This window comes from Mizuhopecten yessoensis, unplaced genomic scaffold (assembly GCF_002113885.1).
Source record: "Mizuhopecten yessoensis strain PY_sf001 unplaced genomic scaffold, ASM211388v2 scaffold4033, whole genome shotgun sequence".
Taxonomy (NCBI): Eukaryota; Metazoa; Mollusca; class Bivalvia; order Pectinida; family Pectinidae; genus Mizuhopecten; species Mizuhopecten yessoensis.
In genome coordinates this window covers 927,635-950,396 of record NW_018405342.1, presented here as the reverse complement: position 1 = coordinate 950,396, position 22,762 = coordinate 927,635, and the positions used below count along the sequence as shown (strand labels likewise).

Sequence of the window (22,762 nt, the reverse complement as noted above, 5' to 3'; positions counted from 1 at the left end):
AAGCGCCGGCTGTATGATCCCAAGGGAGCTGAGAAAGATAATGGCTGGTTACAAAGGCCCTATACTAAAGGAAAATAATGTGTGAACTTCTTTGAGACGACCTACGAACTAGGTTGTGATACAGCGGTGTATAAGACCCTCGAATTATCAATTATCTATTTTTGTATCTTGCCAATCTTTCAATTAAATCGATAAAACAGTGGCATACGTTGGTTGTTGTTACAGTTTTCTGCACCTATAAAAAAATGTTCATATGAGGCACAGTACTTCATTTCTTTAGAGTTCTAGCGATAACTTTTAATATCTTCACTTTTATGTTTATTTGTCAAAAAACGACTGCCCTTCCATGTCCGCATCTTTAACGGCCAAAGTTGTTTTTTTCGTAGGTAGCAAACAAGAATTTCTTTGTCTAAGGGAAGGGTGAACATTGTTTTTACACGTAATGGCAAACAAAATCGAAACGTAAATATGTCAAACGTTCTTATCTCAAACTGATTAAGCTGCGGTCACATCTTACGTCAACGCTCGTAGTTGACCGTATTGGGGGATGACCGCAGTTGGCTGTAGTAGACTGTAGGTGACCTTAGTTAAACGTGTTAAACTATGTAGTTTAGTGACACTACGGTCAACTACGTTCACATGAACTACGGTCAACTACGTTCGTGACCGTATGATGTGACCGCGGCTTTATAAGGCGGATTCAAACCAGATTTATTACGAACTTCTACTTTACCGGTTTAGGTGTTGATGTCTTCTGTATATCGGTAAAGGTGTTTTTCCGTTTTGTTTAAATACTGTGTTGTATTTCAGTTTGTTCTGAGTTTGCCTTTGCAGAAGTGCTTGCTGTTTCCGTGTTACGCTCTCTTCTCCGCTGGAAACGCAAAGACGTTGCACCATTGTATAATGATTAATACATACACCTGTATTTGTTAAGTTAATTCTGGTGTTTGTACGTTTTTATCAACACTCATTATCACACTGTGTGTTCAATACATTATTATTCTATTTCTTTTTAATTTCAAGTTGCCGTTGATCTTTACCCCCGTAGGTCGGAGATTGAGAAAAGAATACACCTGCTGTTACCCACTGCATGTTGTAAAATGCAGCTAATGTGGGAACTCACTCAGAGTTTGGAACTTGCTTTCGTGCCCTCTACTTGAACACACCACAACAGTGAACCAAGATATATCTGCTGCAATATTTCGGATCTTTGTTTTTCATCTCTTCTACAAACTTTTCAAACACTGGGTCGCGAGTTCGAGACCTACGTGGGGCAGTCGCCAGGAACTTGCCGTAGGTCGGTGTTTTTCTCTCTCCAGAAACACCGTCTTTCCTCGACCACCAAAACCTGGCAAGTCCTTAAATGACCATAGCTGTAAAAAGGACGTAAAATACAAAAAAAAACACCATCAAAAGACCGTCCAAGCTAAACATACCGCTGTACTTCAGATATAAAAATTCCCCATTGATATCAGATATTCTAAACAAATTGCTTCCAAACTTTTCAACTACAAGTAAAGGCTTGGGTTGCTAGATAACCAAGGATACCTACCTATAAATCTTAACAATGTTACAAAGACGAAATACTAGCAATTCACGTTTCTGTTTTACAATCTTTCCGAATACCAAAACATGAAAGGGATACGGACCTGCCTCGTTATTATTCGATTCCAAAAATTCACAAGGTTCCTTCCTCCCTGCAGACTCGGGGTTGGATTCCTCCTCGTCTTCTATTAAAGGGGCAATTGAAGAAATCAGGAATAGACCTAATGTATCCCACTGCACGTGTATCGTAAAAGGTAACTAATGTAGGCCCCCCTACAGAATCGGGGGAGGGGGTTCTTTGGTGTCTACTACGAAAGGGGGCATGGAAGATACCATGCTCCCATTGCAACACTCTTGTGATCTTTGTTTGTTTCCTATCTTCCCTGCCTTTCTGTCTTTTTTTTATCTTCTTTCTGTTTCAGGCGGTGTCTCCCTAGGCACCCGTCATTATAAACCCTGGATTTAGCGAGGACGTTAAATCCCAAATAAACAGAACAAACAAGGTTCCCAATAAGCAACATTTTATCGGTGCGTCTTCGTTGCTCCACCAAGCCATTATCCAAACTGTTTACTATCATTCTCGGTACCATTAAATCGTGGTTACAGGCATATTGTGATACTGTATACTGAACACGTGGAATAAACGTTATGCGGTTTTTTAAGAATTCAAAAGATCTTTTGATCGATCTTGAACATCCTTTTCCCAAATGTTTCTTCTATCAAAACTTTTAACTTTTCGACCCTCAACACTAACTATCCTCATAACAAACTGAACAGTCATTCGTTTCAAATGAAGGACACACTTGCTGGTCGGGGATCGAGAAAAGAATACATCTGCTGATACCCACCGCATGTATCGTAAGAGGCGACTAACATGGGGCACCTTCTGCAAAATTGGGAATTTGCTTTTGTGCCCTCTATTTAGAGATCTAAAAGCGACCAAATAAATCTGCTACACCTATTGTAATATTTACGTATCTTTATATTTCTTTCTACATCTAACTACCTTTTATTTCCTAGTGCCTTGCCTTGCAAAACCTAACTTTTGGCTTTGATGTTGAACGTTCGCCCATTTGATGAATGCATATGGGTTCTGTTCCCAGGCCGGGACATATCAAACTCCTTAAAAATTGTAGTTGTTATTCTCTACTTAACGTTCAGCATTTAGGGTAATGACAACAATTGATTCACCCGTTGTCAGTATATTGTGACTGTGCAGAATGTTGAGATGGGTGCCTTCTGCATGGTATTTCATTGAGAAATCACTATAAAGTCGGCATCAGATCAAATCTGCGCTATAACAAGTAGGCAAGTCCATCAACATACCCTGTCTACGACACACATACACGCTTACACAACAAACATGAAGGAATGTCCTTAAATGATTTTAGCTGTTGATGGGACGTTAAACAAGATGTAACCAAACCAAACCAAATTAACTGAGGAAGATTTTGTGAGAGTTATTGCGATCTTTGTAGATAATATCTGCGTTGAGTTCGGTAGCAAGATGTTCATGCAGACTGTAGACATTCCCAACGGAACAAGCCGTGCCACTAAAGCTTATTTGGACTGGTAACAAAACCCTTGTGAAGTCCTTAAATTTCGCATGCAGATATATCGACAATGTGCTGTCTATGAATAAGAAGACATTCGTTGACCTCATCGATCGTATATACCAAGAGCATACAATACAAGACATAACGGCTGTTCAAATTCAATCGCTTTCCTCGATCATTTCTTACAACATGACCAACAAGGACGGCTTACTACTAAGCTATATGATAAGCGGACGATTTTGACTTTCAGCGTGAACTTTCCCTTTCGTAATAGCAACATTCCCGGCTACCCTACCTATGTTGTTTACATGTCGCAGTTGGTTTGGTACTCAAGAGCCTTCATTCGTGATGGATGTCTTCTACTGACGGAAAACTTTTAACACAGGGTTTCCCATGATGCAGGTTGACAAAGTCGGGATATCGCAGCAAAATATGCTTTTTCTTTTTTTGATATAAAGGTCGATGTTTTTTTATTATGCTTACTAAAGTGCCTTATGGTGTTTTTTTCACTACCCAAGTACTTCATACGAGGACGTGACATTACTTGGATTCGACTTAGATTTACATGGCGGGTTTCATCGATGAATCTGAAGACGCTTATTTTTCCGGAACACCTGGTCTTATTATCCTTGTACTTTTGATATGGTCGGGTATATCTTCCCTTTGTTCATATTTTGCCCTAGTTTTATCGATTTAGAGTCCGTGATAACTGTGATAGTGGTCTTGAACTTCGTGCTATTCCGTTGTACGTTTATACTAGATTGTACCTGTAGTAGAGCGGGTCTCCATATACAGGAATTCACTGACTCATTGTCATGCATTAATCGCTCCGATTGAGAATCCTCCGTATCCAAACCCTGTTTTGTTGAGTGGACAATCTATCCTCAAAAATCACTCCGTTCTTGTGGATCTTCAAGTGACTTTCCTGGAAATATTTCAGCCTCGCGCGCACAACGATTAGACCTAGGTTGCATCCTTCGTTCAAATAGAGACGAAAAACGCCAACACTTTCCTTATATAATCATGTTCATCACCGCAGTATGCTAAGATGGCATATCAGTTATATAGTTAATAGTGTACATGTAACAATGTTTTAGAAATAGATAAATTGTTATTTATAAATAAACAACGGATTTGTTTGAATAAAAAAAATTTGAATTGGATAATCATTATAAGGATTTATCTGGCTTATTAATAGTTGTGGCTTTGTCATTAAAGTCCCATGGAATCAAAACATCGATTTCCATCTATAAGATAAGTTTCTGAGACTTCTGTTGATAAGATGATTTGCAATGCACATATAAATCTCTTCTTTTTTATTGTGATATATATTGTCTTTAGACACGACAGGCTAGTCGTAACTGACATCAATTTCGTTATTTTAAAAATGGTATTTATAAAACGCTTACTGTCGGGAACGGAACACAATAGAGCCCCTATACCTGTTATTGATATTGCTATACGAGATATCATCATTTGTGGAAAAGGGAGACATCCCTTTTGAAATAAGATACAAATAAGGAAGGAGAGCAGGATATATGTAGCTGTGGGCGCAGCGCCTAGGATATTGGCCTAGGAAATACCTTGTCCTAAGAATGATTAATACAGTTGTATGATTTCCAAACGCACCAAAATTGCCGTGCACCACCGTTAGATCATAGTTCGCACAACTGTGCGATTTAACAATTGCTCACCCCATTGTGCGATTAAACGCGCACATATGTCCGATATGGTAAAATCGGTTTATCTACATTACGGAATGAAAAAAAATCCGCAATACTCGAGTGAAATAAGGTACATCGTACAGTACATTTACAATATCCGATCGGTATACTTTGCACTTCAATTCTTCAAGGCATATGATACAATATTACAATGACTGTAAAACGGTTTATAATGGGGTTATATTGTCAGATAGGGAATTGAATGGACCGGATCGCACTGTTGTTCGATAGGTATACATTAAGAAATGGCTTGTGAATGAATACGATTTCGTATGTAAACTTATATCTTTCCTGATTTAAGTATGGTATCATATCTTAGCCAGACTCACATGGCTATCCAATCATTTAGCAGTAATGGACACATCCAAAAATGTTCTGAAACGTAATTTGATACAATGTAAGCAAAGCAGCCATACCTGACACAAGCTACCTGTTCATTACCAGATAACGGGTACATTTCGTTTTCCTAGTCAACCGTGAAGGAGATTTCAAATTTCCATACAAAGCAAAACAGACACAATTGGATTGACATGCAGAAAAATAGCGTGCGTATAGAAATATTGAAGCAATAATAAAATATTAAACACAAGATCGATTTTGTTTTCATTTTGAAAAAATAGATACATGTATTTACGCAAATGAGCAGTTGTTTTAGAGTATGAAATAATATTAACCATCTGCTGCGTTATCCACTTTGTCAAAAACATATCTGTTTGATGGTTTGTTTGTCACAGTTTTTGAAACTTTTAACTTGTTTTAGCTTTTACATCACTACACTGCAAGGTTGATTTTGTAATAACACACATAGATTTTACGGCATTCTGCCATGAAATGAAAAACAAAACTTTCCTGTGTTCTGTAACCAAACCCCTGAAGGTACTCGGACAAAAACAAAAACATCAGGAAATGACCGAAGTGTCACCTCAACCGTAAAACGAACTCAGAGTGGACCTAAATCTTTGCATTTGTTTCTTCGATCGAAAACAGTAATTATCAGAAACATGTTATTTTCTAGATATAATATCTGAATGTCGTGGAAGAAAAAGGTCTCCAAACTCGGAAGCTGCCTCGGGCTCGAGTAGGCCCGTGCCTACACATAATGTTGTCAACTGTTTGTTTCCAGTCAGTGTAAATTCAAGAAATTAAAAAAATTGAATATGTGTATTCATTTTAAATAAAGATTATATTATATCCAAGATATTTGGTTAAGTTCTAGTGCAAAGTGCGAAAATCATATATCAGATTTATTTCAGTCACGCAACGATGAACAAGGTACGGAAAATTCGAAATATAAAAGTTCAGAGACCATGTCAGAGAATCCCTCTCGCAGTGGAACTGTCTCGTCTTGCAATCTTTGCCTGCAGACACTATTATATTGTCTGCTTGCAAAACAAGAACTAAGCATGCTTGATAAGCAAGGTAACCCTACCTATACACTTTCGAGTTTTTCGAAAGACAAATTCTGGTTAATCACGCTTCTGTATTTCAACCTCCAAATACCCTTTAATGAAAAGTTTACAGACCTACCCCGAATGTATTTGATTCCGAAATTTCACGAGAATCCTTATAAATAACGTTTTGTCTTTGGCTCATCTCGTTGCTCAACCAATCTGTGGAATACATGCGATGTGGAGTTTGAAGAATTTAAACATCTATTTACCTATCTTGAACATCTTCTTCTCAAACATATTTCCTCTATCTCTTCCTAAACTTTTAACTTTCCGACCCTTTACACTACTACATGTATTCATCATACCAAACAAAAAAAACGCATTCGTTATCTTATAACAAGAGCTATGCGGCGAACTACGATATAAATGAATTGTTGTAAATTGTTTAGCAGCATATTTTGTGAAAAACACAACGAAGGCTAAAATATGTATACAGAGGAATAAATTGTGAGAATGATTGAGTTTCTGGTTGACAATATCTTGGCGGCACGACTTTCCATTAGTGGGCAGACTGTAGGTACGTATTCCTATAGGAAGAAACCGTGCTCCTCCTCCGGTCAGCTTTATTTCATACGAAGCTAAATTTATTGTTCCGTAATAACGACAAAAACCCCCAAGACTTAGCCAAGTCCTTCTATTTTAACGATGTGCTGTTTTAAAATAACAAGAAATGTAATGACCTCATCGATCTTTAACCTCAGCCGCCTTCCTCGATCTTCCCTGATCAAAATAGATCTCTTAAAACTACGCTCTACGATAGGAAGGACGATTTTGATTTTTTGGTCATGGAGTTTCTCTTTCTTGATAGTTATATCTCTACTTCCCCATGATGCAGTTGATTTGGTCGGTATTCAAGAGCTTTATCAAAATACCTTAACTTCATGACTTCATCATGATATCATAGGTTTCGACTGCTGACTGACAAATTTACAGCATAGATATTCATAATTTACATATAACAGGGGAATATGCAATTTCTGTTTTGTGATAGGAAGGTCGATATTTTTAATTATGCCTTTGTTCATATTTTCCCTATTTTTATCGATTTTGAGTAAACACGTATGATTTTGATGACGCTATTCATGAACAGTCAAGCAAAAAACATGATTGCTGTAAAAAAAAAAGTGCAGAAATCAGTAGCGTAATATTTGACGCCATGTTTTAATGACGTCACGCTTGACAACAAAAATCAACGCATGTCTAACGTTTACAAGTATTTTCGGTTAACTTTTCCTAACAAAAATAGCTAAATAAATTATTACCAACGGCCTGAATCTGACAAATTATCACAATTCAAGTTTGTAGTATGCAATGAAAATTAATGAATTTCGAGCAATTGGAAAAAAGTCGAGATATATGTGGTTGGTGTTATGTGTTGTTTTATTTTTAAATCAAACTAACATTAAAGTAATATTATGTATATGTATACAAATTATTCAAATAATGCATTTGCAAAAGAGGGGAAATTGACAAAGTAGCCTGCATAATAGTTAAATGTGTATGAAAACAACTTGATTATTTCCCCAATATATACATATTTTGTTGACTTGACGTATGGTCTATAAATGTAATTTGTCAAGTTTCAATAGTATTCTTAGTAAAACTTTGAAATGTTTTAATGCATAGAATGTCTAGAAGGACACGGTTGCATACATATACAGTATACTGTACATGTAACCCCTTATTTCTTCTAAGTTTATGCATAACGTTATAAAATTGGCTTAATATATTTTGATTAAATTAATGCGTTCTAATTATCCTAATTCTGGCTTGCATGGAATAAGTCATTAAGTACAACTTCCCATTCGATTTTTAGCTTTTATTTTAAATATAGCTTATCATTTAATATGAGTTCCTGATCAGTAGATTTGTACTGTTCTAATTTTTCAAAATATGTATAAAGGGAGGCGACTCGCATGTAATCCGGGATTTCGATGCGCCGCTAACGTGGCTTCGCAGTCATAAAGTTGGCTACTCTGCAGCGTTGTAGGTTTTAGTATCTGATATAATATATTTATCCAACGTATAATATCGTTTATAAATTCTACATGTCATTTCAGTAAGTCTACTTTCTCTTAATAAACAGTTTGGATTTGATTTTCTATAACCGCAAAATAAGATCCATGGACCTAGGTTATCTTTTGTTGTATTTTGTCGTCCTGTCAGCAGTCGAGTTAATGAAAACACATACCTCCATGTGTGTCATGTATCCATGTACATGCGGTGGGGAGGGCATGTTGTACATTGTCCTATTCGTGTATATACAACTGCATCGGTGGACCTATTCTCCGGTATACCATTGCATTAATTGACCTGAATCCAATATACAGAAATGTACCTATGCTCTGGTAAACAATCGCATTCAACCGGTGTATTCAAAGTCTTATTTATCGATATGCAATTGCACTACTGGACCTATTCTCGGGTAAACAATTGCATCCATGAACCCCTTTCTTCATTATACCATTCATTCATGGACCGATTATCCGTAATGCAATTGCAGTCATGGACCTTCTATCCGTAATACCATTGCAATCATGGACCTATTCTCCGGTATGATAATACGCTCATGGACCTATTATCTGATAAACTATCACATCCATAGACATATTCTCCGGTATAAAACACCATAGCGAATCCGTATTATGAATGATGAAGAAAACATGTTTCACTTTCAGCGAATAATTTATTAAAGGGACAAAACGATGTAAAGTTTATAACATAAAACAATGACGGATATGTAAGAGCTCGATACACTATTATAGTCATGACGTAATTTGTTTGCTGTTCTGCTTATTAAACATTTTTGTCAATACTTGACGAACTTGTTGGGCTGAGCTGCGCCTGCGTGGCTTACTTTCGATCATCTTCCGGCGTTTCACCTCGCGGTGTAGCTCACAAAATAGTTCACAAATTTCCTCCCCGCCGTCACTGGCGGAGGTTTCAAAGAATGCACACGCCATGTCCTGAGCCAGCTTCTGTCCTTCAGATGTACTGATTTTCCGCTCGTGCAGAAGATCGGTTTTATTTCCCACTAGTATACACTGGACATTTGTCCGCTTGATGTCGTCCAGGTACTGTTTTATACTGTATATGTCCTCAAAACTCTGTCGGTCGTTAATGGCGTACACCAACACGAATCCATCAGCCCAGCGCACGTGACCTTCCCTATGGATTGTCTCGTCCTAGTAGTAGGAAATCAAAGAAACAGAATTGAAATACACACTTGGGAATGTACATGTAAGAATTTTGAAAATAGATGTTTTTGCCAATTATGAATCACACTGCGTCATAAAGATTTTTCGTGACTCGCCGGTGATACTGTACTAGGGATCAAAACGTTTAGAAATCCAAACTGGTCTAAATTACTGTAGAAACAGAAGGGATACAACGCTCCTTGATTATATGAATCATTAAGAAGACAACTTTTTTATTTAAAAGAAGGAGCAACAAAAAGGAGCTGTTATGGCTTACTGTAACTTCCCTGTCAAGTTATGTATTTTTATGTTTTTATACTTTGCGGTCCATCTATCGAACTTTCATTTCGATGCTGTTAATTTGTGATCCTTGGGTTATAACATAGGTAAAGTGTATAGGTTTGGCAGTGTAAAGGTGCTGAGTTTGACACCTGCAGTTTTGAATTGTATTTTTTTGTCAAACATTCGAATTTCATCCAACCATCGTAATTCAGTAAGATCCATTCCCTATGCCTTTTTTGATGACTGTACCGCATAATATCGTACATCTATTATTTCAAAATAACATGTGAACGCCACAGCCGTCTGGGAACTGTTCCAGACATATCGGGTTACTTAAGAAGGTAAATTAAAAAAAAGGGAAATCGTAAAATAAGTATCGAAACCGAAAGCGTGTTGCTTCGTTTTCTGTACCAACCTGTCCCGCTGTGTCCAGAATCTCAATAACCACTGGTTCGTCATCCACAACGGTATGGTGTTTGTATGTACATTCTGAAAATATAACAAGTTATTGTTATGAAACCGCGGGAAATGAAATCGCTTTTAAGTATAGTAAATCATCTCTATAATGTACCACGTTTTATATGCTACTTCGTTTACCACCGACATGTTTCAACCCCCTCCCCCTTGTCTTTTTTTTCATGAGAAAAATCCTGATATGTTTCCTCAATTTATCGCCCGACCCCTTTATAACGCCAAAATTCGCCTAGCAAAAAGATTGCGTTATAACGTGGTTTTACTGATCTCGAAAAACAGTGTTTAATGCTTCGTACATTGATGTTTCGTATGCTCTACAGATACATATCACGCTACGCAGGTTTTTACACCAAAGTTTTAAACGTTTTCAATGTTCATTCTGCTGTGTTCAGTTTCTCTGGACTGGTTTAAAATAAATTGATCCCGGCAAATGATTGACATTTAAATGGAACTTTAGATTGCAATGTTAATAACTGCATTCCGCTAGGAAATGGTTTTGTTTTCTTATGCTGGCGAAAGAGTGTTTGACGCGCGGGGTTTCTGTTTATCTTCGCGTTTTTAGCTTACCTAGTGTCGGGTCGTATTCCCAAATGAATCGCTTTGTTAAATACCTCACAACCAGGGCTGAAAGAAACAAAATTTTCGTTAGATTTCAAACACAACTCTTACCAACTTTAACGTAAAACAGCGACAGTACGTATACCTGTATTAACTCACCTTCATTCGTAAATTGTTATAATGTTAAATAAAATGTATTTATTATAACGATTGGACTTGCTTTTTGTATTTTATGTTCGGTGAAATAAAACTTTTTTTTTATTTCATCTTTTCGAAGCGTTAGAAATGAAGGTAGAACACACACATGTGATTTGACCTGTAAAATCTGGTAATTGGTACATTCACACAAAATAGTTAGAGCCCTGTACCATACTACTGTTTGGACATGGTGGTATCAATGGTGATACTAGGGGCCAAACAGGTGGAAACACAAATTGGTCTAAACTAGTGTTGAATTAATAAAAAGAGTACAAATTCAATTCAATTTAATAATGAGAAAATTATTAATATCATAAGTCGTGCCTCTAATTGTGGCCATCAAGGTTAAACGTTTAAAAATATCTTTAAAAATCATGAAATCATTAAAATTTGTTAAATTCCACTGTTAAAACAATTTAAAACTGGTTATTGTCACGTGTTGGTATCGATCTATTATTTAATCATAAAGATAACAAGCCGTTTAAATACTTTTGACGTTATGGGCTCAACTAAGCATTGCACTGTTTTGGCGTTTGACGCCTGAAAAGCTGTGTTTTTCTTTAGCCTGTTACATGCTATATATAAACACAGTTTAATGCTCATGTTTTTTTTAGTAAACGAGTGTTTTGAAATCCTAGAAATTAAAATATATTTATTCAAATTCTGCATTTAGTTCAAGTCAGTGTATGTATCGTGTGTTTGTTTACGTCACAGTTATGACGTCGTCATCTTGATGACGTCAACACGTGGGCCATGGCGCGTACAGGTTATATAAATACCAGGTATTGATCAGATATTAAACTTGCTTAAAGCGGGAAGACAGTGGATTCTGTTTCCAGGCTGGGATATACAAAAGTACTTAAACATGGTAGCTGTTCGACATTGTATTTCATTGAGGAAGCACTCTACAATCGATATCAGATCTTTGCTATCACAAGGATGTTAATACAACAGCATACCCTGCCTCCAGCACACATGCATTCAAACATTCCACACAGGGCGTAACGTGTTTAATAAACTGAGCTGTTAATAGGACGGACGCTAAACCCTAAAAAACAAACCCAAACCAAACTTGCTTATGAACATTCGTTGTGATTCCTCTAGCATTTAATGCCATTTTGTGAGTGATCGATGCGGATATAAGCCAAACGAAAACTACCGACAAGTATAAAGTATAAGGAGCCACGAGGGAGGTCATGGAAAAAGTCAGAACCACCCAGTTTTAATTGGTTACATAATAGCTCAAAACACCCAAATCAGTCCCTAGCTCACGATATTCGAGTGGGCTTCATCCTGTTCTGTCTAGATTTTGCATAATTTTTTAAGAACCTCAATATTTTGTTCGAAAATGTATATGTACATGTATGAACGCATTCTGTTTTAGTAGATGCGCTCCATGCTATATCAGCAATCATCAACTACAAACCAGAATGTTACCTACTAATTTAAGTTTTGGTTTGATTTTATTTTGTTTCGCCTCCTATTAACAGCTAAGGTAATTTAAGGATGTGCCTCCTTGTGCGTAGTGTACAGGTGCTTGTGTAAGTCTATGCAGAAGACATGGTATGTTGGGTGTTTGCCTTTTTGCCCAACACAGCATTCCGCCCGGTCACATTATACTGACAACGGGTGAACCAGTTGTTACCATTACCCTTAAACTAATTTAAGGACGTATGATTCATGTTTCTTACCGGGATTGTGCTTGTTTGTTAAGGGTTTAATGTCCTCACAACGGCTTGTGTCACATGCAAACGAGTATCTAGGTAAATACCATCGAAAGGGAGGAGTAGGTAATATAATACAGAAAGAAAAAGATATAGAACGGAAGTGTTGCAATGAAAGCAGAAAATCAATTGTGGTTTCTTCAATATCCTCTTAACAGAGCACAAATAAGAAAATCCCAATTCTGTAGGGAGCCAAAATTCGTCGCCTCTAACGATATAGTCGACGGTGCATCGCTAGAAATAATTGTTGACCCCGGATAATAATTTATGAACCGCTTTGAGACGACCTACGAACTAATGTTAGGTTGTGATAACGCGGTATATAAGAACCTCGAATTATTATTTATTACTTATGTTCTGAACATTCCAATTTACTAATTAAAATCACTAATTATCATATGCTAAACTATTTCCAAACACCAATAGACCACAGATAGATATAAACAATTACACATTTGGAAATAAGAGGATCTTCAATGCACCTCTTGCTATTGCTAATGATTCTAAATATAGCCTCTTCTCTTCTAGTACAGGTATGAACTTTCAAAATAAAACGGTATTTTCTACAATTATCTCTTAAATATTTACGTCTGAAAACTTCTGAAAAACTCAGTGATTTCATGTCAAATAATCATACTAGTGCTTGTTTCTATTTATAGATAATACATATAAGAATACTAATTATAACATCAGTCAAATGCAGTAAAGGAATATCATGCGTCACTGTTTTTATAGTGAATTATCTCCCTTTAATTGAATTTTTTACATGTACTTTTATAGATAGTATCATTCGTGGTCAATAATAGTTTGCCTGAAATCAACTAATCATCGAATAATGTAACCGTTGATTGAATCGCCATGACTTACGCCAAATAAACAAATTACATTTGCATTACCTTTCACGAGATTATCTTCTTGACACTTTTACAGTATATTTTAGGTCATACAAGCAGACTTTCAACTTACACAGGTAGTATATTTTCTATATTCATAAATGTTTGCATTTTTGGACAAATCTGGTTTTATACTAATTGCTTTGTCCTTAAAATGGTACATGCAGATGTTATTTCAAGCTAGTTATTCGGAATTTACGGTAATAGTAACATCTTATTCAACCATTGTCAGTATATTGTGACCGGACGGAATGCTGTGCTTGGTACCTCGGCATTATATTTCAGTGAGGTAGCACTATAATGTCAGTATCAGGTCTGCGTTATCGCCAGGAGGCAAATACGCCAACATTCCCCGTCTCCGGCACACATACACACATGCATTCATACGTGTCGCACATAGAGGCATATTCTTAAATGACCTGAGCTGTTCATAGGATTTTAAACCATATAAAACCGAAATCATGTACAATACCGATTAATAACACCACACATAAATGTCATATACGATGTTGAAGGGCTATTTGTAAATGTCAGATATCGAGTACATAGTGTAATGTCCAATGCCTAACCAAATATTCCCCGCTATATAGAATATAGATGCACTTTCGTTTTTATCAGAAATGGACAGCTTAAATACAGATATGAATGTACGAGTACATGTGATATCAATACATTATACTTTGTAGAATAATTATTTGACTTCGAAACCAAAACATTTTAAAGTTTCTATTTAATAGCATCATTATAAACAGTCATTTTAGAATGAAGATATTGTGTCTCTGGGGCTTTACAAGGAGACATCAGATACATTTTGGTTTTATCATATTTCCCCTTAGCCAAGGACAAGGCGAAAAAGCTATTTATAAGTCGCCTTATACGACACTTAGCAGGTTGTCTGCTGGATAACCGAACTACTCGGTAGTGAAGCGGACGTGAAACCTATCAATCAATCAATCAATCAATCAACACTTAGCAGGATACTGCAGGCGGGCATTAAACCCTCTACAACCGACCTACCTAGATATTCATTCCCTAGACCTGCAGAATAACAAAATAATACGCTAAACATTTGGTTACATAACGGCATATTACGAGAGTACGGATCTTATATCTAAAAACAATTAACGTAGCTGGAAACGAAACACTGTTTTGTCGACAAACACGACATACAGCTCTTGTCTGTTCCTGTTACAAGGTGGGACATCATCGAAATTAGTTGTGTTTAGTTACGATTTTTTTCATCCCCGGAATACATGCCATGACAAAATTGAAGGAGGCTATTTGATTAGTTTCATATAAATAAAGACCAACCGCTTGGCTGAACGATACCTGTCCTTTGAAGATTTCAGATGAGCGGCACCCGACTTCCAGTAGCCCCTGGAATTTCGAGTATGAGGTTTGAAGGATGTATATTGCCCGTTACACGTCTAACATAGGGTAACTGGGTCGTTAAAGTGTTTTAATCAGCTGTACTTGGAACACTCACTGACCCAGAGTAGGAAACAACGTGTAATCCCCGAATAATTGAATATTTGCTTTATTGCTTTGACGTATTCTTGATGACGCAAGCGTGCAATGTCATCAATTCCTATCCGCACTTATTAAATCACATAGCTGACCCTGTTAACAGGGGGAGAGCTACTTACATGCTCTGTAAAATAGTGCCCTAACCTACTTCAGCGCGTCTTGATGCATTAAGTTTTAATTGCAGCGCAGGTATTTTAATATTTATATTGCAGTTATGACGTAGGAGATTTCCCTGGATTTACAGCACATTGTACTGGATGTCTTATCCAGGAAACACTTTCTCCCTCGGAACACCTGTTTCGCATCCGGTTATTGTTGGCGCTTATGACGTCATTCCTTTTTGTTTCAGTATCAAACATTTTACCAGTACAATTTGTTCTTTTGCGCTTCATGATTTCTTCCATGGCTATTTCTTCTTACATTGTATGATATTCTTTATTTTATTTAAGGGGGTTGTAATAAACGAAGATGAGAGCAAACATGTCTTTCTTGGATTTACTGCCTTAATAATATAAGGTGGACTATTTTTACAAAACATCAGTTATTCAACGAACACGCGTCTTGATTTCTGTACAAAGCGTCAAGATTGACAGAAACATGATTTTCTCAGGTGTTCATGTGACATCATAGATTTTTTTTTCTATTTTTATGCATGTAAAAATATATATGTAAAACGATATCCTACCAACGCAAGCTTCCATACAAGTGCCGTTAAATAAGGTTGTATATGTAATGGTAATGTAACAGATACCCTTTACCCTACACACAAATTACAGTCAATACGGAAGTGTAACACAACTGCCGTGTGTGTGAACGTTTTTAATTCAACAGCTATTCTATGTACTGCAGTTAACGCCTTACAGGATTGTATCAGAACATTCTATGACCTACAAGGTGTTTTCAGATACAATCTGAACTGAGCAATTTGTTTAAGTAACGGCTTCCAGGTACGGAGTGGGCGAAGTAATTAAACTCACTTATCCTCACAGAACCATACTGCGCTAAACAAACCATTCAGCATGTTTTTTGTCATTAACAGGTAATACGCGGATGCATGTTCGCGTAAATGGCTCACCCAAATACAAATGGGCCGCTGAATTAAACAAATTATTTATTTTGTTTTCTTCTTTTGATTATTTATTTAAATGATTTTTCTTTCCTAATTTAGATTAGGCGGCCCATTTTTTTGGGTGAGCCATTTCGGCCAAAACCGTTCACCTGTACAACTATAAAGTTGATCAGATCCTACGTCAGAAATATGACGTATGTCTCAGCCAATCAACAATCATATCTATACGTATTGATTAATAAAGGAATAACCAGGATCATTTGGGGGGATATACGTTATATACAAATGTGCCAAAAAACTGTGCATTTTTGTGCATGAACCGCTTCGCCGATTTATGCAAAAAGTGGAATTACCGTATAACCCCCACTGGTTATTCCATACACAGTGTAGGTAAATTAAGACAGCGTTATTGAGTCCATAGTTTATGAATATTTGATTCATCACTGATAAAAGAAAAACTAAAGAATTTTGCACAAAAACACAACACTGCGCTGTAATGTTATCCCTATGTATTTTTAACCAATCAGAAGTTACGATTAAAAACACCGCCCCAAACATATGAGTATACGCCGTCATCATTATACTCTAAAACGTCTTTCATAAGGGCATTTGCGTTTCCTAGTGCCTTGTTTGGTGATACCTCACTTCTGGCTTTTATGTTGAACGTTAGCCCAGATAATGAAGGCAATGGGTTCTGTTCCCGTGAAGGGACATACCAAAGTCCTAAAAAGCGATAGTTGTCATTTCCTGCTAATGTTCAGCAATAAGGGAAACGGCAACAACTAGTTTCCCCATTGTCAGTATAAAATGACCGTGCGGAATACTCTGCTTGGTGACCTCGGTATGGTATTTCAGTGAGATAGCACTATGAAGTCGGCATCAGAGCCGCGCTTTCACAAGGAGAAAATATACCAACATACCCTGTCTCCAGCACACATTCACACATGCACGCATGTATTTCACACATTTAAGCACGTCCTTAAATGACCCTAGATATTGATAGGACGTTGAACCATATCAAACCAAACCAATCCATTCGGGGAATAGCCATTTTTTTTTTTTTTTAGATTTAACTATAATATAATAATCCATATGTTCCAAACGACAACACTCGGTAATACTGTTCACAATATTTCATTATTAATATGATATAATTTGATCGTTAACCACAAGGCTGCATCCACTTTTGGCTGAAAGAACTGTTTTTCTACATTGTAATTTGACTTGAATTGTAATTGTTGACGTTTTCATTTTATTGTGCATGGACGGGGTATACTATTGACCCATATGGTTTGAAAGTAATGAGGTATGTGTGTGTGTATATACTTTATTGTTTATAAGGTATTTAGTGAACATTATGCAAAAACGACAAAGTTGTAAGAAAACGTTATAAACAATGACAAGAGCATATCTCGTAATTATTTAAAATGCTAGTGGGAAAAGATATCAGTTGAAACCAACATTATAATCTGAAAGAAACGGAAGTCTCGTTCGTAAAACGATAAAAATGTAGAGCGAAGTAGCGACAACAGATATAAATCAGAAATATAAACATAGCATACATGAAAAGCTATCAAAATGATAACCTAAAAGCGTGGTTGTTTTTAGATTATTTGTCTTACAACAACCCTAAAGGAATGTTTATGAATCTGTTTTTATCAGCATGTTGGTCTTGTTTGCATAATACGTAACATCGAGTTATCTTACGTTATTTGCAGCATGTAAACTTAACACGCTGATATACTGTATATCATAATAGCGTTACAGAGTAGGCGATATCGACCACCTAACGCATGTTGTTGTTTGGTAAAATGGAATTGTCATCAGCGCAGTATACTGCCCGGCTAGTGATGACGTCGCGTCAAGTTTTGTTGCTGCACTGCTTGCTACTCTTTGTTCACTGGGACAGATCCTCAACATTTTGCAGAACCCGAAAAATATATACACATATATGTCATGTGGTAGAGGTCACCCAGGGGACAATCTAAAAATGGTAGTTGTGAAATGTGAAATGCTGTGTTGGGTGCCGTCGACAGGGAATATCAGTGACGTAGCACTCTTAAAGTCGGCATTAGATCCGCGCTACCGCCAGAAAGCAAATACAGCAGCATACCCTGCCTCCGGCACACATACACAAAATCACGCATACATTGCCGCATGGAAGCACGCCCTTAAATGTCAGTAGTTGTGCATAGGACGTTTAACAAAACAAAACAAAACAAATCGTCCAGGGAAAATGCTTTTGAAAATATTTAGTTAAAAATCGCTTAGAGATTCTGTGAAAGTTCTTTTATTGACTATCGACTAGTTGAGAATATACTGCTTAGTAAATATCGCTGGTATATTAGTGATATGTGTTACATAATGTTGCGTTTTAATGATATAACTTATCTACATCAGCTTCATTTGTAACTGACGTTTCATATAAATGTAAACGCATGACTTTGAAACGTAATAGTCTTGTGAAGTTTACAGAAAAAACCTTCAATATCCACACGTATATTGCACGCGCTAATAAGCTGTCTCGCGCACGTGCATGCGAATTATGCTTAAGTGCTTTAAAATCATGTAACGCGACTGAGTTCTGGTTTATCAATGTTAATTAACATAATGGTTACACACATTAGTGCTAAAGAAATATGCTACTCAGTAATTATAAGCAATATTATTTTGCATTACAATGCTTATAAACACTTTGTTAAGTATGAAACGCATCGCATCGCAGTAATGCCATGCCGTTCAATTTGATTTAAGATTCAGAAACTCATTAGGTATAAGAATAGGAGTCATTACTAAACTGTTCGCTCGCTTCCTCATAATTTGTCTTTCTTTCTCTCTGGATTAGCGTACAGACAAAATGTACTGACGAATGTACTTCAGTAGATTGATGCTGTAGGGGGAGATTGATAGGCCGCAGGTTTTTTCCCTCTCAACAGTTTCCAATCTTAACCTGAGAGTGCGTTATCCGCTGATCCGCCTGGCCTATGTCAACGTCCGCAAATGTAAAAAATGGTCTTTCTATTAGCGTTATGTACTTTTTGGTAGAACTTCGAACGAAATTTAAGTGGAAATGCCGTGTCGTACGGAATGACTTAAGATAATTTTAATGTTTGAGAGTAAATTTTTTGTTAAGTATTTCATCAAATCATATTTGAAATGACGTTTCGAAGCTAAACGAAAATGGGCAGGTATAGAACGGAGCTTCCTTGTAATGTCTCATTAATTAGCAGTTAAGTAAACACATCAATGTTCAGTCTATAAATAAAACTTGAAACATTCCACAGATGTGCAAATCTGTCCATATACTATAACTACACAGAAAATATATAGACAACAGATGATTCAAACTGACTAACATTGCTCCTAGGCTCAATTCCTGTCATACCTGAACGTAAATAAGTTTTGACATTTCATAAGAAGCATTTGATAATACGTAATTGAAAAGTAGTTGCCAAGTTCTTAATAACGGAAATCCAAGGGTGTTTGTGAATACACTTTTTTATTTTGTTTGTTTATTTTGGGGTTTAACGTCATCATAACGGGTGTCTAGGGAGACACCGACGGTAAGGGGTAGAGAAAAGATATAGATGTAGATCCCAAGTGGAACAATGTACATGAAGATCCCAAGTGGAACAATGTACATGTAGATCCCAAGTGGAACAATGTACGTGGAACAATGTACATGTAGATCCCAAGTGGAACAATGTACCATTTAGACAGCAGATCAATCTTTGCCTCCTCAATTACCGTTAAGCAATCGTAAAGAAAGAAGACCCCCGATTCTACTGGGGTCCACATTAGTCGCCTCAGTTTGCGGGGATCACTCACTGCACGTTATCTATGTATTGTCTTCGGACCCTCTGAAATCACTTGTAACTGGTAAATTAAATAACATACAACTTAAACTAAAAATAATACAATTTAAACTTAATATAAGTTATAACTGCGTTTGGTAATTAAATCTAAAAGGAACGTTTTAACTTCAGTACACGTTAAATTGTATCACACCTCGTCAATTTTGTAAACGGTTAGTTAGGATTTTTAAAGGGACTATAAAAAATAAATTACACAAGGCTTCTGTTTTCTCTCTGCTTATATCTGAATAAAAAGGTCACAAACAAACAAACAACTGCTTAAGAAATATGTAAATCCAAGATCACATAATCCCCGTTATTTATGTACAAAAGCATCTCACTGGCGCCTGGGGCATATTGTTCGACCTAGGTCAAGGGTCCGAGAGATGTTTACACCTTAATCGCCTTTAGACCAGAGGATGACCTGAAGTTACGGTATGTGTCCGTGGCTGATCTTGGTCACGGTACGTGAACAGAGATGACAGACATTGTCCAAGCATGACCTTTAATTGCCCAACAAGGTTTAGTGTGATATCAGTGTGATATTTATATTACTGAAAGTCTAGACTGTTTTTGGAAAGGAACGGTCGGAATGTTTAGCCATTAACAAAGAAAGATTTATTTTTAAACTGTAAATCATTTTTGTTGCTATCTTTAACATCTTTACTAACAATCCGACGTAGGATTTGTTATAAAAGAATCAAAACAAGAAGCGATTAGGGTCGGTACCTCAGAAGACAAGAGTAAGCGACGCCTGTTACAGTGAGGATGCCTAAATTTCAGATTTTTGTTTAATTTTTATCTGTTGCTTACGACCCATCGAAAGCTAAAGAATTTTTAAATTCTAGGAGCAAACAACATTAGAAATAGGCGTTCACACTAAATTGTTAAACTAAAATCTTCACGTGTTATAAAGATGCTAAAATGCACCAAAACAAACGAATTTGCTGCAGAATGTATCATATTCTCAGGCGTGCTATTAATCATACATTAATGACACAGAAACTGAACCAAATACATTTTTCATCGACGGAACATTATAAAATTTGTCACGCATTTGTTTGATATCAGTGTATTCAATCATAAAATGTTTAACTGTAAAGGGTTAATGACATTCATGATGATAGTGTTGGTCTCTCCATTCATGCAATTGAAGCGTTTGTGGTGTAGGCATGGCCTATTCGCCATTGCGAGAGGTCAACTTCCTCTCTGCGGTCTGCTCAACAACGTTCACATAGACTGACACTAGGCAAAATTGCAAGTAACTTGTTGGTTATTCATTTAGATGATTTATGTTGCCAATATTTTATAAGTGGTTTACACATATCTTAATTCCAAATACACTGTAACTTAGTGCAGGGTTAACAAGAACGCACGTGTAATAATAGAGGCACGGGAGCCTTAACAACTCGCCTGCTAAAGTTTTGTTTTATATGAAACAGGCATTTAGATTTCAAGAACATCTTTCGTACAGTTATTGTGTGAAAACGAATTTTTGCAAATCTGTATGCTTAAGATAGAATGTGTAATCCTGCTACATTTTTAAATGAATATAATATTATGTTCAATAAATCTCAGCATGTAAACACTTAAGCATAAATAATAATAAAAACATTAACTATTTTCCTAGGATACAGTATTTAAGCAAATGTTTCGTAATAACAACTTTTCCCTTCCACAGCGTCTTGATATTAGAAGAACCTAAGAATCAACCAGGTCAAAATATTGATTTTAACTATTTTTATAAGAAATATGACTTCAAATATTCAGCTATATGTCCATTATTTGGCCCCATCCCTCTGTCCAATGAGGACCACTCCATTCTCTTATTCAANCCCCCCCCCCCCCCCCCCCCCAAGCCTAGCCATGCTCCAAACCGAAATTGGTCAATATCTAACTCTTTCTTGACTAGAAGGCTTTAAAGTGAAAATTTGACAGACGGATGACGGCGTTGTACTACGGCATATAACTCATCTACCCTTCAGGCAGGTGAGATTAAACAACAACAGATGTACATAGATACAGTAGTACACATACACATACACATATACAATGGATAATATAGTCATTATACATATGTAAAACTGGTGCAAGTTAATGCAATTGCACAAACACACGAGTACATTTATACAATAGTGAAAATGACACGTGTACAATCGGTAAAATAGTACACGCGCTTGTGTACAATTAAATGTTTGTAAAAAGTATAAATACATTGTACATGTGTAAAATCCAACAAGCAGCTGTACACGATAGTGTTACAAACTGCAGTAAATTACTCTCACAATGCAGGAAGCAGTCATGTGACCGAAATACATTTATTATATCTGATACTTGGCATTTACTGATCGTTAGTGCTAAAAGGAACAACGTTCAGATATGCACGTACCAATGTTTCTATTTCTGCACCTGTTTTTTAAAACATTTAACAGGTGTACGTATGACATCAACAAATTATTTATTGATGATTAACTCTGCAGAAATACATAGATACAGCTCGATTATGAATATAATAGTTCATACAAAAATAATAATGACCGGAAAATCCATCCTCGTGCCTTTCTTGACAAAACGTCTTTCAATTGTAACGTTCACCAAAATGAGGAAGGCGATGATTCTATCCCCATGTCAGATGATACCAAAGTCCTAAAATGGTAGCTATCATTCCCTGCGCTGAACGTTCTTTTGCACTGAAGATACTGACAACAAC

The 22,762-nt window shown here is 36.6% G+C and overlaps 1 protein-coding gene across 1 annotated transcript in view; it reads right to left on the bottom strand.

The window, feature by feature from the left end:
- Nucleotides 1–8,946: 8,946 nt before the first annotated feature.
- Nucleotides 8,947–22,762, bottom strand: part of LOC110448397 (ras-related and estrogen-regulated growth inhibitor-like) — a 33,230-nt gene continuing 19,414 nt past the window's right edge. The window contains exons 2-4 of the mRNA XM_021494614.1: nt 10,797–10,853; nt 10,171–10,244; nt 8,947–9,461 (exon numbers count right to left, since the gene is read on the bottom strand). Of these exons, the coding sequence (XP_021350289.1) occupies nt 9,042–9,461; nt 10,171–10,244; nt 10,797–10,853 (551 nt within the window). The 3' untranslated portion in view covers nt 8,947–9,041. The remainder of the gene's footprint in view (nt 9,462–10,170; nt 10,245–10,796; nt 10,854–22,762) is intronic.